Source organism: Humulus lupulus, chromosome 8 (genome assembly GCF_963169125.1).
Source record: "Humulus lupulus chromosome 8, drHumLupu1.1, whole genome shotgun sequence".
In the NCBI taxonomy this organism is placed as follows: domain Eukaryota; kingdom Viridiplantae; phylum Streptophyta; class Magnoliopsida; order Rosales; family Cannabaceae; genus Humulus; species Humulus lupulus.
Genome location: NC_084800.1, coordinates 5239066 through 5251681, shown reverse-complemented (window position 1 = coordinate 5251681; position 12616 = coordinate 5239066). Strand labels below are relative to the sequence as shown.

Sequence of the window (12616 nt, the reverse complement as noted above, 5' to 3'; positions counted from 1 at the left end):
TATATGAGCGTATGGACCATGCAAGTTGAAAAGCTAGAGGACTAGCTATTATATATTATTATATTTGAATTGCTCAAAGAGACAAAGGAAAGGTAGAAAAATATCAGTATTAGTGCTCCAGTTATTAATTAATGCTATTATTATGAATAAAAGCCTGTCTGGCTCGCGCGTAGCGCGGTGTTATTAGTGATATAATACTTATTTGTAATAATTTGGCAGAAAAATATACACACAAAACTCTGCATTATTGTAAACAAAAAAAGATAACGTGCCTCACTTGCAGTCAATAAAGAGAAGAGAAAAGTCAGCATTATCTGCATTATTGTGCATTATTTCACAATATATTGGTAAGGGTACTGATTTTTCTCTCTTCTTTGTCCAACTCATTTATAATATCCTGCATTATTGGGCTCTGCTAATCAACTTGGTCCATAAATGTCCCGTGTTTCACACGTTGATATAAGTCTGTTCTATGTATCCCCATAGTGATTATACAATATTTATGTTGAATTAAGTGGTCCTCTGTTGGACTTAATGGTATGGATCGAATTCATTAGTAGTCTTGGTGTGTTACTTTTAATAGAAGTCTAACAGAAAGACAATTGTTTTCGGCGTGGAACGCGTACGAATAACAATTCTTTGTTCTTTTAAGCTATGCAAGTAGAACTTCATTAAAATACAAGAATAATATTCTTGTTGAACTTTTAACTAAATTATGGGAATTTTACATTTAAATAAAGTTCAAGTAAATCCGTACTTTAAAAAATTCCATATACGTAAAACTATATGAAGAGATAAAGCTTGTAATTTTTTAGGCCCTTACCTTAATAAAATCACAATATTGAGTACTAGATCATATCTCTAGCTATATACCACGATCGATGGCGATGGCGACATCAGTAGTTTTTCCCCTCCTTTGTTACATCTTCATTATTCTCGTCGCTCAACAAGCCACAGCTCAGAGCCCCGCTTGTGTTGATGACAAAGGTAACTACACCCTTAACAGTACCTACCATGACAACCTCAATTACCTCCTCTCAACTCTTCCAAGCTCCCAAAACGACAACGGCTTTGGCTTTTACAATCTCTCTTACGGCAACTCACCCAATCAAGTTTACGCAATTGGACTATGCCGCGGAGATATCATGCCCAACGTATGCCAGAGCTGTCTTAATGAGTCCACACATCTTCTCCAAGAGCGCTGCCCCAATCAGAAGGAGGCAGTCGCATGGTACGACAATTGTATGTTGCGCTACTCTGATCGCTCCTACTTTGGAGTCATGGAAACTAATCCACCACTTATTCTCTCTAACACCCAAAACGTGTCATCCGATTCCGGTACTGTGGAGGCATATTTCCAAGCTCTTAGGAGCTTGTATGATAATTTGAAAAGCCGAGCTATGACTGGTGGTTCTCTTCGAAAATTTTCTGTAGATAATGTAACAGCTCCAGGGTTTAAAACCATATATGGACTTGTGCAGTGCACACCTGACCTGTCCCAGATGGACTGCAACAATTGTTTGGATACAGCATTTGGGATCATTCCGGGATGTTGTAATGGGAAAATAGGGGCACAAGTACACCTCGGCAGCAGTTGTAAATTTAGATATGAGGATTACCTTTTCTCTAATTCTACGGCCGCTGATGCTCCGCCACCATCCATACCGACACTACCACCAACAAGATCTCCTCCTCCGCCACCGAAAAACGCCGGTACACAAAGGAGCACATATATAATTATTTTCTCTTAACTTTGTTTATGTATAACATTTTTATTGTCATTTTATTAAGTTCGTAGCATATGTTTTCTTTGTGAGACTACTTACTTTATAAAACTCAGGTGTCATCAATTTTTGAATTTCTCTTGCAGGAACGAAGAGTAACACACCAGCGAGAACAATCATTATTGTTACTGTGACTACTGTTGTGTTTCTGGGTCTAATCATCTTCGCAAACACATGCGTGTGTTTAAGACTGAGGAGGGAAAAGAAAATGGCTCAAAGTAAGTATTTGATCAGACCAATATTTATATATTTTCACGTGTTCAAAGCTATTCTTTTCTTATCTTAAAGCCAAAAATTAATTTATAACCGGAGTGGTATTAAGAGAATCATGGTCCATTTCTTTTACTAAAAAGCCTGTAGTAGTTTTTAAAATGAATCCGGCATAAATTTAGTATTTGATATTTTATAAAGTATTTAACTTTGGTTAATTTGATTTTGTTTTCCTAGGGACGTGATTAAAATTTGGTAATCTAGAGTGGCCTGATTTTTTATTTTGACAAACTGAATTTAAAATTAATTGCAAAATATGCAGATATATGCATGCCCTGTTGAAAATTAAGATGAATTTGGGGGAGAACTTGAAGACTTTGTTGAACATTAATAATGTTAATATGAGAGATAATATTTTGTCTAGAGGAGCAGCCCAAGGTGATCTCGAATTCAAGAATGAGGTCATGTTAGTTGCCAAGCTTCAACACCGCAATCTTGTTAGGCTTCTTGGTTTCAGCTTGGAAGGAAGTGAAAGACTTCTTATCTATGAGTTTGTCCAAAATGGAAGTCTAGATCATTTCATATTTGGTACAATTGCATTAATTCCTATGATAATTATGATTCAAAGCATAATTAATAATCATAGAAAATAAACACATATTGATTAATATGCACTTTATTTATATATTTATCCTTGAAAAAATCATACTTGTGTATATGAATATGCAGATCCAAGGAAGCGTGCAAATTTGGATTGGGATAGTCGTTACAAAATAATAAAAGGTGTGGTTCGAGGACTCCTTTACCTTCATGAAGATGCTCGTTTGAGAATTATCCATCGAGATCTCAAAGCTAGTAACATTCTTTTAGATGATGAAATGCATCCTAAGATATCAGATTTTGGAACCGCGAGACTTTTTGTTGTTGATCGAACTCAAAAAAGTACCAGTCGAATAGTTGGAACATAGTAAGTAAACATAATATCTAAAACTAACAAGGCTACTTATTGTTCTTCGACTAATAATGCCATCTTATAATATTAGTTTCCTTTCTAATAATTATTTGTTTGGCATAATTATTATCAACTTCCACATCTTAATAAAGTTTGATGCAACTAGTAATAGCACAATTATAGATCTTTTAGATGATTTCCATGTCGAATAAATACCAATATTAATTTTTAATTTATTGTATTTGCAGTGGATATATGGCTCCAGAATATGCTATGTATGGACAATATTCTGTCAAATCCGATGTATTTAGTTTTGGTGTATTACTTTTAGAAATAATAAGCGGACAGAAAACAAATTGTTTCTATCAAGGAGAAGAAACAGAAGACTTTCTAAGCTATGTAAGTATAATTTACTAAGAATTAAGAGTACTATATATATTAATGAAAGAACTTTAAAATTAATATCATTATTGTTGCAGACATGGAAACATTGGAGGAAAAAAAATGCTACAAATATAGTAGATCCATTGATGAAAGTTGGGTCAGCAAGTGAAATAATGAGGTGTATTCACATAGGACTATTGTGTGTACAGGAAAATTTAGTTAACAGACCAATCATGAATACTGTTGCTCTCATGTTAAATAGCAGCTCTGTTTCTCTCCCATTACCGTCAAAACCAGCTTTCTTTATGTATAGCAACACGGGATCAGATATGTCATTACCATCAGATTTCAATTCAAGAATAAATCAGCCTGAGAGTGCGTCTATAAATGAAGCATCAATCAGTGAACTTTTCCCTCGTTAGTGTGTTGTTGAATAAATATATATATATATATATATTTATATAATTAACTTAAAGTTACAACATGCATGGTCTTTGTTATCATTATTCCTCTAAGTTTGTATCATTTTCTCGGTCTAGAACCACAATTTCTGTCTCATATTTATTGTTCAACCAATAACATTTTAACAGGCTAATTAAACTATTTAATTGATGTAAATGTTTTTTTAAGGAGAATATTCATTAATGTAAATGTTTACTCATAAAAAGTGATGAAAAGTGCTACATATTATTTATAGAAGTTATTTTTTTTTAGAAAATTCTAGTTAAATTTTTTTCTAAACTAAAGAATTAGAAAAATTTAGATATGTTTAGAATGAGAAGTAACTAGATTAATCTAGAAATATTTTTGTAAAAGTCGATTTGTTATCTGCGACATTAACCACTATATATATGTGGTTGTATAGCAAATGTATATACAAATCAAATAAAGTCTATTTTCTTTAAGCCTTATCTTTTCTATAGGGCTGAACATTTAACCCGCAAAACCCGAAAACCAGACGAACCCGATCGATCCGAGCCCGCAAAACCCGGTTTTAGCCCAAATCTGAAATTTTCAGGTGCACTCGAACCGATTCAAAGACATTCGTGTTTGAGTTCAGGTTTAGAGTTTAGGTTGTGTGCGAGTTCGGGTTAAACCCGAAAAGTGTACCGAAAAAAGCCCAAATTTTTTTTAGTATTTTTTCCCTAAACCTAAATCCCTATCTCTCTTCTCGCTCGTGACCTCTCTTCCCCGAACCCCCAACCCAGCCGCCCCTCTCCCCCGACCCCTCTATCTTTCTCTCTCCCTCTCTCGTGATCTTCTCTTCTCTTCCTCGACCCCAGTGGAAACGCCCAGCTGGCCACCCCACCCCAAGTCCCCAGTCGAACCTCCGGCCTGAGCCAACCCCCCTCTGCCTCGGCCCTTCTCCTCTTCGTCCATCTCATCTCTCTCATCTCAACTATCTCTTTCTCTCACACCGCAGCCCAGCCACCCCTCTCCTATCTTCCCCTCACCTCTCTCACTTTCACACTAAGCTCCGACTCTCTCTGTCTCTTACTCTCAGGCAAGTCGGGCTCGGATAGGACCACCACCACCACTGTCAGCAGCGGCTCTGGCTCGGTCTGTCTCTTACTCTCAGGCAGGTATACACTCTCAAACTAATACTACATTTACATATATTATTGTTTGATATAGGTGTTGGGTTTTATGCCCTTAATAAAATCATATTTCTTATGTAGCACATTATTATTATCAATAAAAGAAGTAGAAATCGCTTTGTTTATTAAATTGCATTGTTCGCTTGTTTTATTACATGTTTATTCAATTAATACAAACATTCATAAAATCCCAAACATATGGATAATTACAATTATAGTGACTAGGTCACAGTGGATTATAGTTGTAATTATATGTTCAAAAGAACGAGTCCTAAGATTAGATCAGTGCATTGGATTTTCACTGATTAGGAAATCTACGATATGATCTACTTACACATTAGGAGTGTGATGTCTTGTCCAAGGCATTGGCCAAGTAGATATGATTGGATGTATTTGATTACATTGGACTTGGACCGATATTGATTATTGATTGATAAATAAGTATCGTTGTTATCAAATCTAATCAATGTCACAACGTTGACCATAGGTGATAAATGAGTTTTAGACTCATTTATCTACGGGATTTTTAGGAAAAATATTAGGTGTTTGTTCTGTTTTGTTCGATTTTACGTTTGTTTCTGTATGTTTTTCAGGTGTCGAAGGACTTAGGCGACTTAGGTGTGGAAACATGGTGGAAACATAGACAAAGTGACAAAAATTGGTCGAAAATGTGTTTCGGAGCACTTCCTGCGACCGCAGGAAGTGTGTCTTGCGGCCGCAACTCCAGAGGGTTTTCTGCATTTCTAGAGCATTCCTGCGACCGCAAGAATGACATCCTGCGACCGCGATACGTCTACAAATGGAAAAAACGCAGATTTTTAATTAAGGGCGTTTTAGTCATTTCATGTTTAACTAAACACTAATTAGGTTTAAATGACGATAAAGGAGAGGGAAGGAGACACTTTTTGATATCTGGACTGAGAAAGGAGGCTAAGGAGGCTTTGGATGAAGATTGGATTGATCATCTAGAGCGCTGCACCAATAAGAAGGGGGCAGTCACATGGTACGACAATTGTATGTTGCGCTACTCTGATCGCTCCTACTTTGGAGTCATGGAAACTAATCCACCACTTATTCTCTCTAACACCCAAAACGTGTCATTCGATTATGGTATTGTGGAGGCATATTTCCAAGCTCTTAGGAGCTTGTTAGATAATTTGAAAAGCCGAGCTATGACTGGTGGTTCTCTTCAAAAAATTTCTATAGATAATGTAATAGCTCCAGGGTTTAAAACCATATATGGACTTGTGCAGTGCACACCTGACCTGTCCCAAATGGACTGCAACAATTGTTTGGATACAGTATTTGGGATCATTCCGGGATGTTGTAATGGGAAAATAGGGGCACAAGTACACCTCGGCAGCAGTTGTATAATTAGATATGAGGATTACCTTTTCTATAATGCTACGGCCGCTGACGCTCCGCCACCATCCATACCGACACTACCACCAACAAAATCTCCTCCTCCGCCACCGAAAAACGCCGGTACACAAAGGAACACATATATAATTATTTACTCTTAACTTTGTTTATGTATAACATTTTTATTGTCATCTTATTTACGTAGAATATGTTTTCTTTGTGAGACTACTTACTTTATAAAACTCATGTGTCGTCAATTTTTGAATTTTGCAGAAACGAAGAGTAACACACCAGCGAGAACAATCATTATTGTTGCTGTGTCTACTGTTGTTTTTGTGGGTCTAATCATCTTTGCAACCACATGTGTGTGTTTAAGACCGAGGAGGAAAAAGAAAATAGCTCAAAGTAAGTATTTGACCAGACCAATATTTACATATCTTCATGTTTTCAAAGCTATTCTTTTCTTATCTTAAAGCCAAAAATTAATTTATAACCGAAGAGAGGCATTAAAGAATCATGGTCAATTTCTTTTATTCAAAAAGCCTTATATATAGTAGTTTTTAAAATTAATCCGGGATAAATTTAGTATTAGACATTTTATAAAGTATTTAACTTGACCTTAGTTAATTTGAATTTTTTTTCCTAGGCACTTGATTAAAATTTGGTAATCTAGTGTGGCCTGATTTTTTATTTTGAAAAAATGAATTTAAAATGAGGTGCCAAATTGAAGAAATCGTGAATGACTTGATCTTATTGATATATTTTAGTCGTATATATATACAAAAGAATAGAAAACAGGAAACTAGAAAATAGGAAACTGGAGCTGTAATTCTAATCTAATTCATAAATTCACGGTTATCCATATATACAAAACATTAAGAGAATATCTCAATACCCCCTCTCAAGTTGGAGCATGAGGATCATAAATGCCCAAATTGGAAAGCAAAAACTGAAATTGATGGGTCCCCAAAGGCTTGGTAAAGATGTCCGCAAGTTGAATAGTTGTAGGAACATAAGAAGGAAGAATAATGCCGTCTTGGATAGCATCACGAACAAAGTGACAGTCTGCTTCAATGTGCTTTTGTTTGGTCATGGAAGACTGGATTTCGAGCAATATGTAAAGTCGAATGGCTATCACAATATAGCCCACTAGCATCAGTATGTTGAATCCCCAAGCTAAGGAGAAGACCCTTCAACCATTTCAATTCACAAGTAAGAGAATCCACAGAGCGATATTCAGCCTCTGCCGAAGAACGTGCCACAGTAGGTTGTTTCTTGGTTTTCCAGGAAATCGGGGAATGAACAAGAAACACAAGCCAACCTATGAGCGAGCGATGAGTAATAGGACAAGCTGCCCAATCAGAATCACACCAACCAGTCAAGGAAAGAAAGCTATCAGCATGAAGTAAGATACCTTGTCCAGGAGAGCCTTTCAAATAGCGAACAACACGCAAGGTGGCTTCCCAATGTTCCTGTCTTGGTTCTTGTAGGAACTGTTATAAAACGTGAACAGAGTATGCCAAATCAGGACGAGTGACCGTTAAGTAAATCAAACGACCAACCAAACGACGATAAGGTTCCGAATTGGACAAAGAATCTCCTGAAGCATGAGCAAGCCGATGGTTTTGCTCAATGGGAAAAGATGCGGGCTTAGCACCCAGAACATCAGTCTCAGAAATGATGTCAAGAGAATACTTTCGTTGACAAAGAAATATACCATCAGGACTTCGAGCTACCTCAATCCCGAGGAAATATTTAAGAACCCCGAGATCCTTCATATGAAAACACGTGCTCAAATAGTTCTTAAGGATCTTCAAAGCAGCGGAATCATTCCCAGATATAATTAAATCATCAACATACACCAAAACATTGATTTGAGTATCACCCTTAGTATAAGTAAAGAGAGAATAATCAGCATAGGATTGTAGAAAGCCATACTCTTTTAAAGCAGTGACAAGTTTGGAAAACCAACAACCTCGGTGCCTGTTTCAAGCCATATAAGGACTTTCGAAGATGACACACCATATCAGATTGAGAAGACCCAAAACCAGGAGGAAGCTTCATATAGACTTCTTCATTGAGATCCCCGTGCAAAAAAGCATTATGCACATCCATCTGATGCAGCTCCCAATTTTTAGATGCTGCAATGGCTAAGAAAGCACGAATGGTGACCATTTTTGCAACAGGTGCAAAAGTTTGGTTATAATCGATCCCGACAATTTGATGATTACCAAAAATAATCAAACGGGCTTTAAGTCGTTCAACACTGCCATCAGAGTTGTACTTTATTTTATAGACCCATTAACTACCAAGAGCACGTTTACCAGGAGGTAATTTTTCCATAGTCCAAGTACTATTATCCTCTAAAGCACGAATTTCTGTGTGCATAGCACGACACCATCCTTCATCTGTCATAGCTTCTTTAAATGATTTTGGTTCACAACCTGCAGTAACAGCGGCAAGAAATTGCCGATGGCTAGCAGAAAATTTTGCACAGTTAATATAATGTTATAGGAAAGGGCGTACCAGAGGGAGCTTGTAATGACCCAACTACTCTAGACTTTTGGACCATTAACGAAACTATACATACTAATCCTTAATAAAACTTACATTGTGAAAATAACATAACTTTATTAGGAAACTTGTAAAAATAAGAGTTACTTACATAAAATATCAAGTAGGATATGGGATCTCATTGTTTTAAAAACAAAACATAATTTAAGATAAAAAAGAGTTACATAGCAAGTGCGGAAAAATACATGTAAAACCATAAAACAAGACTACATCCTCGAAAATCGAACTCTCGACTCCTTGAATCCATTCATCACACATTCCCCAAGCATCCACGAACCTTACCACCACTATAGCTATTTTCCTGCACATATAAACAAAAAGGAATGAGCCTAATGCCCAGCAAGGAAAATCTACCACATAGTTCATATACATAAATTTCATAAGAAACATAAAAACATAACATAACATAACACTTATATCATACACATACTATAGTGGCCATTATTACTTGGGGTCCCATAGACTAAACAAGTCATATGCCCATTAGATTAGTGGGGTCCTACTAGCTAAGCAGGTCATATGCCCATAATCTATTTGGGGCTTGTTAGTCAAATAGGTCATATGCCCAAGCCTACAAACAAACATATCATAACACTTGTCATAACATAAGAAACATAAGATAACATATAAAACATATAACATATGAATTTCTATCCTATTTTCCTTATCAAAATACCGGGATATGAGGACAGAGTTGGGACTTTGGAACACTCCTAAGAACCATTTGAAAAAGAGTGAGTATAGTGAAGAAGAGAAATGAAAGGAATGGACTGACTAAACCATTGAGAAAATACTTACCAAAAACTTTATGTGCAAGTTCTTAGATTTCCTAACCAAAATAAAGATTAAGGTTAGAGGGCAGAGTAGAAGACTATGAGAACTTAAAATAAAATAATACCAATGAACTAAGGTGTGGAAATACCTTGAAGAATTGTAAGACCAATCTAAACCTCGAACCGAAATACTATAAAACCTTACTTCCCCAAGTGTTTGATAAGCTTATAATGATCAAGCTTATGATTCCCAACCTAAGTGTTTACACTCTCACACTCACCTAGCAACTTATAGCCTCTGAACTTAGAGTAAAAGATGAATAATGGCTGGGTACTAGGTCCTATTTATAGAGTTTAGGAATGAAAGGATCTTAATTTAACTTGAATAAAAATAATGGCTTTTTAAGTGAAAATAATTTGGATTATCGTTCAGTAGAGGCTAAAGACTCTTTCAAAAAGATGCTGGACTTTTCAAGAGGTTGAAGAGTTGAATGGAAAAAAATTTCAAAAACATTCAAAATATGCTGAAGGAGGCGATATATCGCCCCCTATAGGCGATATATCGCCTGGACCATTATGCCCGAGGCAAACGTGCATCGTTTCGTGTTTTCCGTATCTACGTGCTGCGATATATCGCCCCTATAGCTGTGATATATCGGCATAAGCTGATTATTTAAACACGAAATTACACATTTTTAGCTTAATTCAAATTGAGTAAACAGCCTTGACTAAGCCCTCAAACATTTTCAAAGCTGCTGACTGACCTTAGAGCATTCAAATTTTACCCTTATTACATTTAATCCTCTAAATACTTAATCCTTAATCACCCATACATAACATTTGCTTAAAATCCTATTGGTTCTTATCTAAACCTTATAGTATAATAAATATTATCCTTAATATCAGCCTTATTAATCAAACCTTAGGTTAACATCAATATTCTTAAACTATAGGTTAAACTTAGAAAATCTACAAGTACTACTATGAGTGTCCAAATAAATCCCGGTATGAACCAAAAATCCACAGTCATAAAGATAATACTATAATTATTATAATAGTACTATCTAACTTAGCTAAGTAAAGTTCTTGGACTCTACAGAGCTGACGGCGCAGGTGAACTTAGAGAGATAGCAGATGGACTTTGTGTGATAACAGTATTAGTAACATAGTCAGGAAGCCGAGTGGATGGAACCTTTTCACGGAGTTCACGTCCCATGTGAGTGTCATTGATAGAATTCGGAGCAGCCCCTGCTACCCCCCTTGTAGATGGATGTTGGAGTGGAGATGTGGACTGAACAGGACTCTGTGCAGCAGTCGGGCTAGACTGTGCTACAGGAAAAGGGAGAGTAGGCTCTAAAGTGGTAGTTGTTGGAATTTGGGTGGTGACATGTAGTGGGGAGGATTCATTTGTGGGTTCAGGTTCATTAGACAATGGTTCAGAATCACCAAAAAGATTAAAATCAAAGTCATCATCACCTAAACTCACGCTGCCACAATTATATGTAGAGCTAATAGTAGAAGGATCATTTTCAGCAAAAGGAAATTGATTTTCAAAGAACTTAACATCCCTAGAAACAAAAAAACTTTTATTTTCTAGATCAAAAAGTCTCCACCCTTTCTTACCAAAAGGATACCCAACAAAGATACATTTTTCGACTGCGACTTGCAAATTTATCATTCTTAGCTCGTTGATTATGGGAATAACACAAGGAACCAAACACTCGCAATTCATCAAAAATTGGCAAAGTATGAAATAAAATTTCATAAGGTGTTTTATTCTGAAGAACACTTGAGGGTGTTCGATTGATCAAATGAGAAGCTGCCAAGAAACATTCACCCCAAAATTAAAGAGAAAGATGACTTTGAAAACGTAAGGCCCTTGCCACTGTTAAAATATGATGATGCTTACGTTCAACTCTACCATTTTGTTGTGGAGTCCCCACACAAGAGGTTTGAAAGAAAATCCCATTTGAAAGAAAATAATCTTGCAAACAATTAAATTCTGTCCCATTATCACTCCGAACAATCTTAACCTTTTGACCAAATTGTCGATTAACCATAGCAAAAAACGACATAAACATTTTAAACACCTCCAATTTATCAATCAACAAATAAACCCATATAGCTCGGGAAAAATCATCCACAATAGTAAAAAAATAACGAGCCCCACGTGAAGAAACAGTATTGTCAGGACCCCATAAGTCATAATGTACTAATTCAAAAATTCGGGAGGCCTTATGGTCACTAAGAGAAAAAGAATCATGAGTTTGTTTGGCACGAGGACACACATCACATGCCTTATTTAATTTATCACTAGAATTACGTAGGAAAGGTAATGACTTTACTACTTTCTCTGAAGGATGTCCAAGACGTTGATGGCAAAGTTTCAACGAAGATGAAGAACCATCCACTGAGATAGCTTGCATTGTAGACGGTGGCCGGAAGTAGTAAAGTCCATCTCTCCATTCACCCGTTCCAATCAGCTTCCTCGAATGACGGTCCTGTATAACACACATATTAGAAGCAAATTGTACAAAACAGTGCATGTCATCAATGAGTTGTGTAACCGAAATTAAGTTGCAGTGCAATTTAGGGACATAAAGAACATTTTAAAGAAATAATCCTTCCAAGAGTCTCACACTTCCCTCTTTAGTAGCAATTAATCACTACTACAAAAAAGGGCAATTGTGTCAGTCAAACGCGTCAGTCAACGCCGTTGACTGACGCGATTGACTCAGTTTGAGCATTTGTGTCAGTTGGCAAATGACACAAATAAAAGGGCATTTGCGTCATTAATAAGACTGACGCTGTTAAAAATAGCATTTAAGTCAGTTTGCAACTGACGCAAACAAGTTCATTAGTGTCAGTTTTGCACTGTCACAAATGAACTTGTTTGCGTCAGTTACAAACTGACACAAATGCTATTTTAATTTTAATTTTAATTTTAATATTTAATTAAATATGGGTCCATAACCTATC

General features: G+C 36.3%; 1 protein-coding gene across 2 annotated transcripts; it reads left to right on the top strand.

The window, feature by feature from the left end:
- Positions 1–553: 553 nt before the first annotated feature.
- Positions 554–4003, top strand: LOC133794272 (cysteine-rich receptor-like protein kinase 10). Of its 2 annotated transcripts, XM_062231478.1 has the most exons (6): positions 1538–1713; positions 1871–2002; positions 2317–2582; positions 2724–2961; positions 3195–3345; positions 3426–4003. In XM_062231478.1, the coding sequence occupies exons 2-6, from the start codon at positions 1959–1961 to the stop codon at positions 3750–3752; spliced, it is 1026 nt and encodes a 341-aa protein (XP_062087462.1). In that variant the 5' UTR covers positions 1538–1713; positions 1871–1958; the 3' UTR covers positions 3753–4003. The 2 variants fall into 2 exon arrangements, with proteins under 2 accessions (XP_062087460.1, XP_062087462.1); XM_062231476.1 differs by lacking the exon at positions 2317–2582 and having other exon boundaries at positions 554–1713.
- The last annotated feature ends 8613 nt before the right edge of the window (positions 4004–12616 follow it).

What these genes read in the sequence shown, in the direction of transcription:
- LOC133794272 (XM_062231476.1), top strand. Translation starts at nt 882, where the DNA reads ATGGCGATGGCGACATCAGTAGTTTTTCCCCTCCTTTGTTACATCTTC. An exon ending in TCCGCCACCGAAAAACGCCG is followed by an intron (nt 1,714 to 1,870) that starts GTACACAAAGGA and finishes TTTCTCTTGCAG; the next exon opens with GAACGAAGAGTAACACACCA. An exon ending in CAGAAGACTTTCTAAGCTAT is followed by an intron (nt 3,346 to 3,425) that starts GTAAGTATAATT and finishes TTATTGTTGCAG; the next exon opens with ACATGGAAACATTGGAGGAA.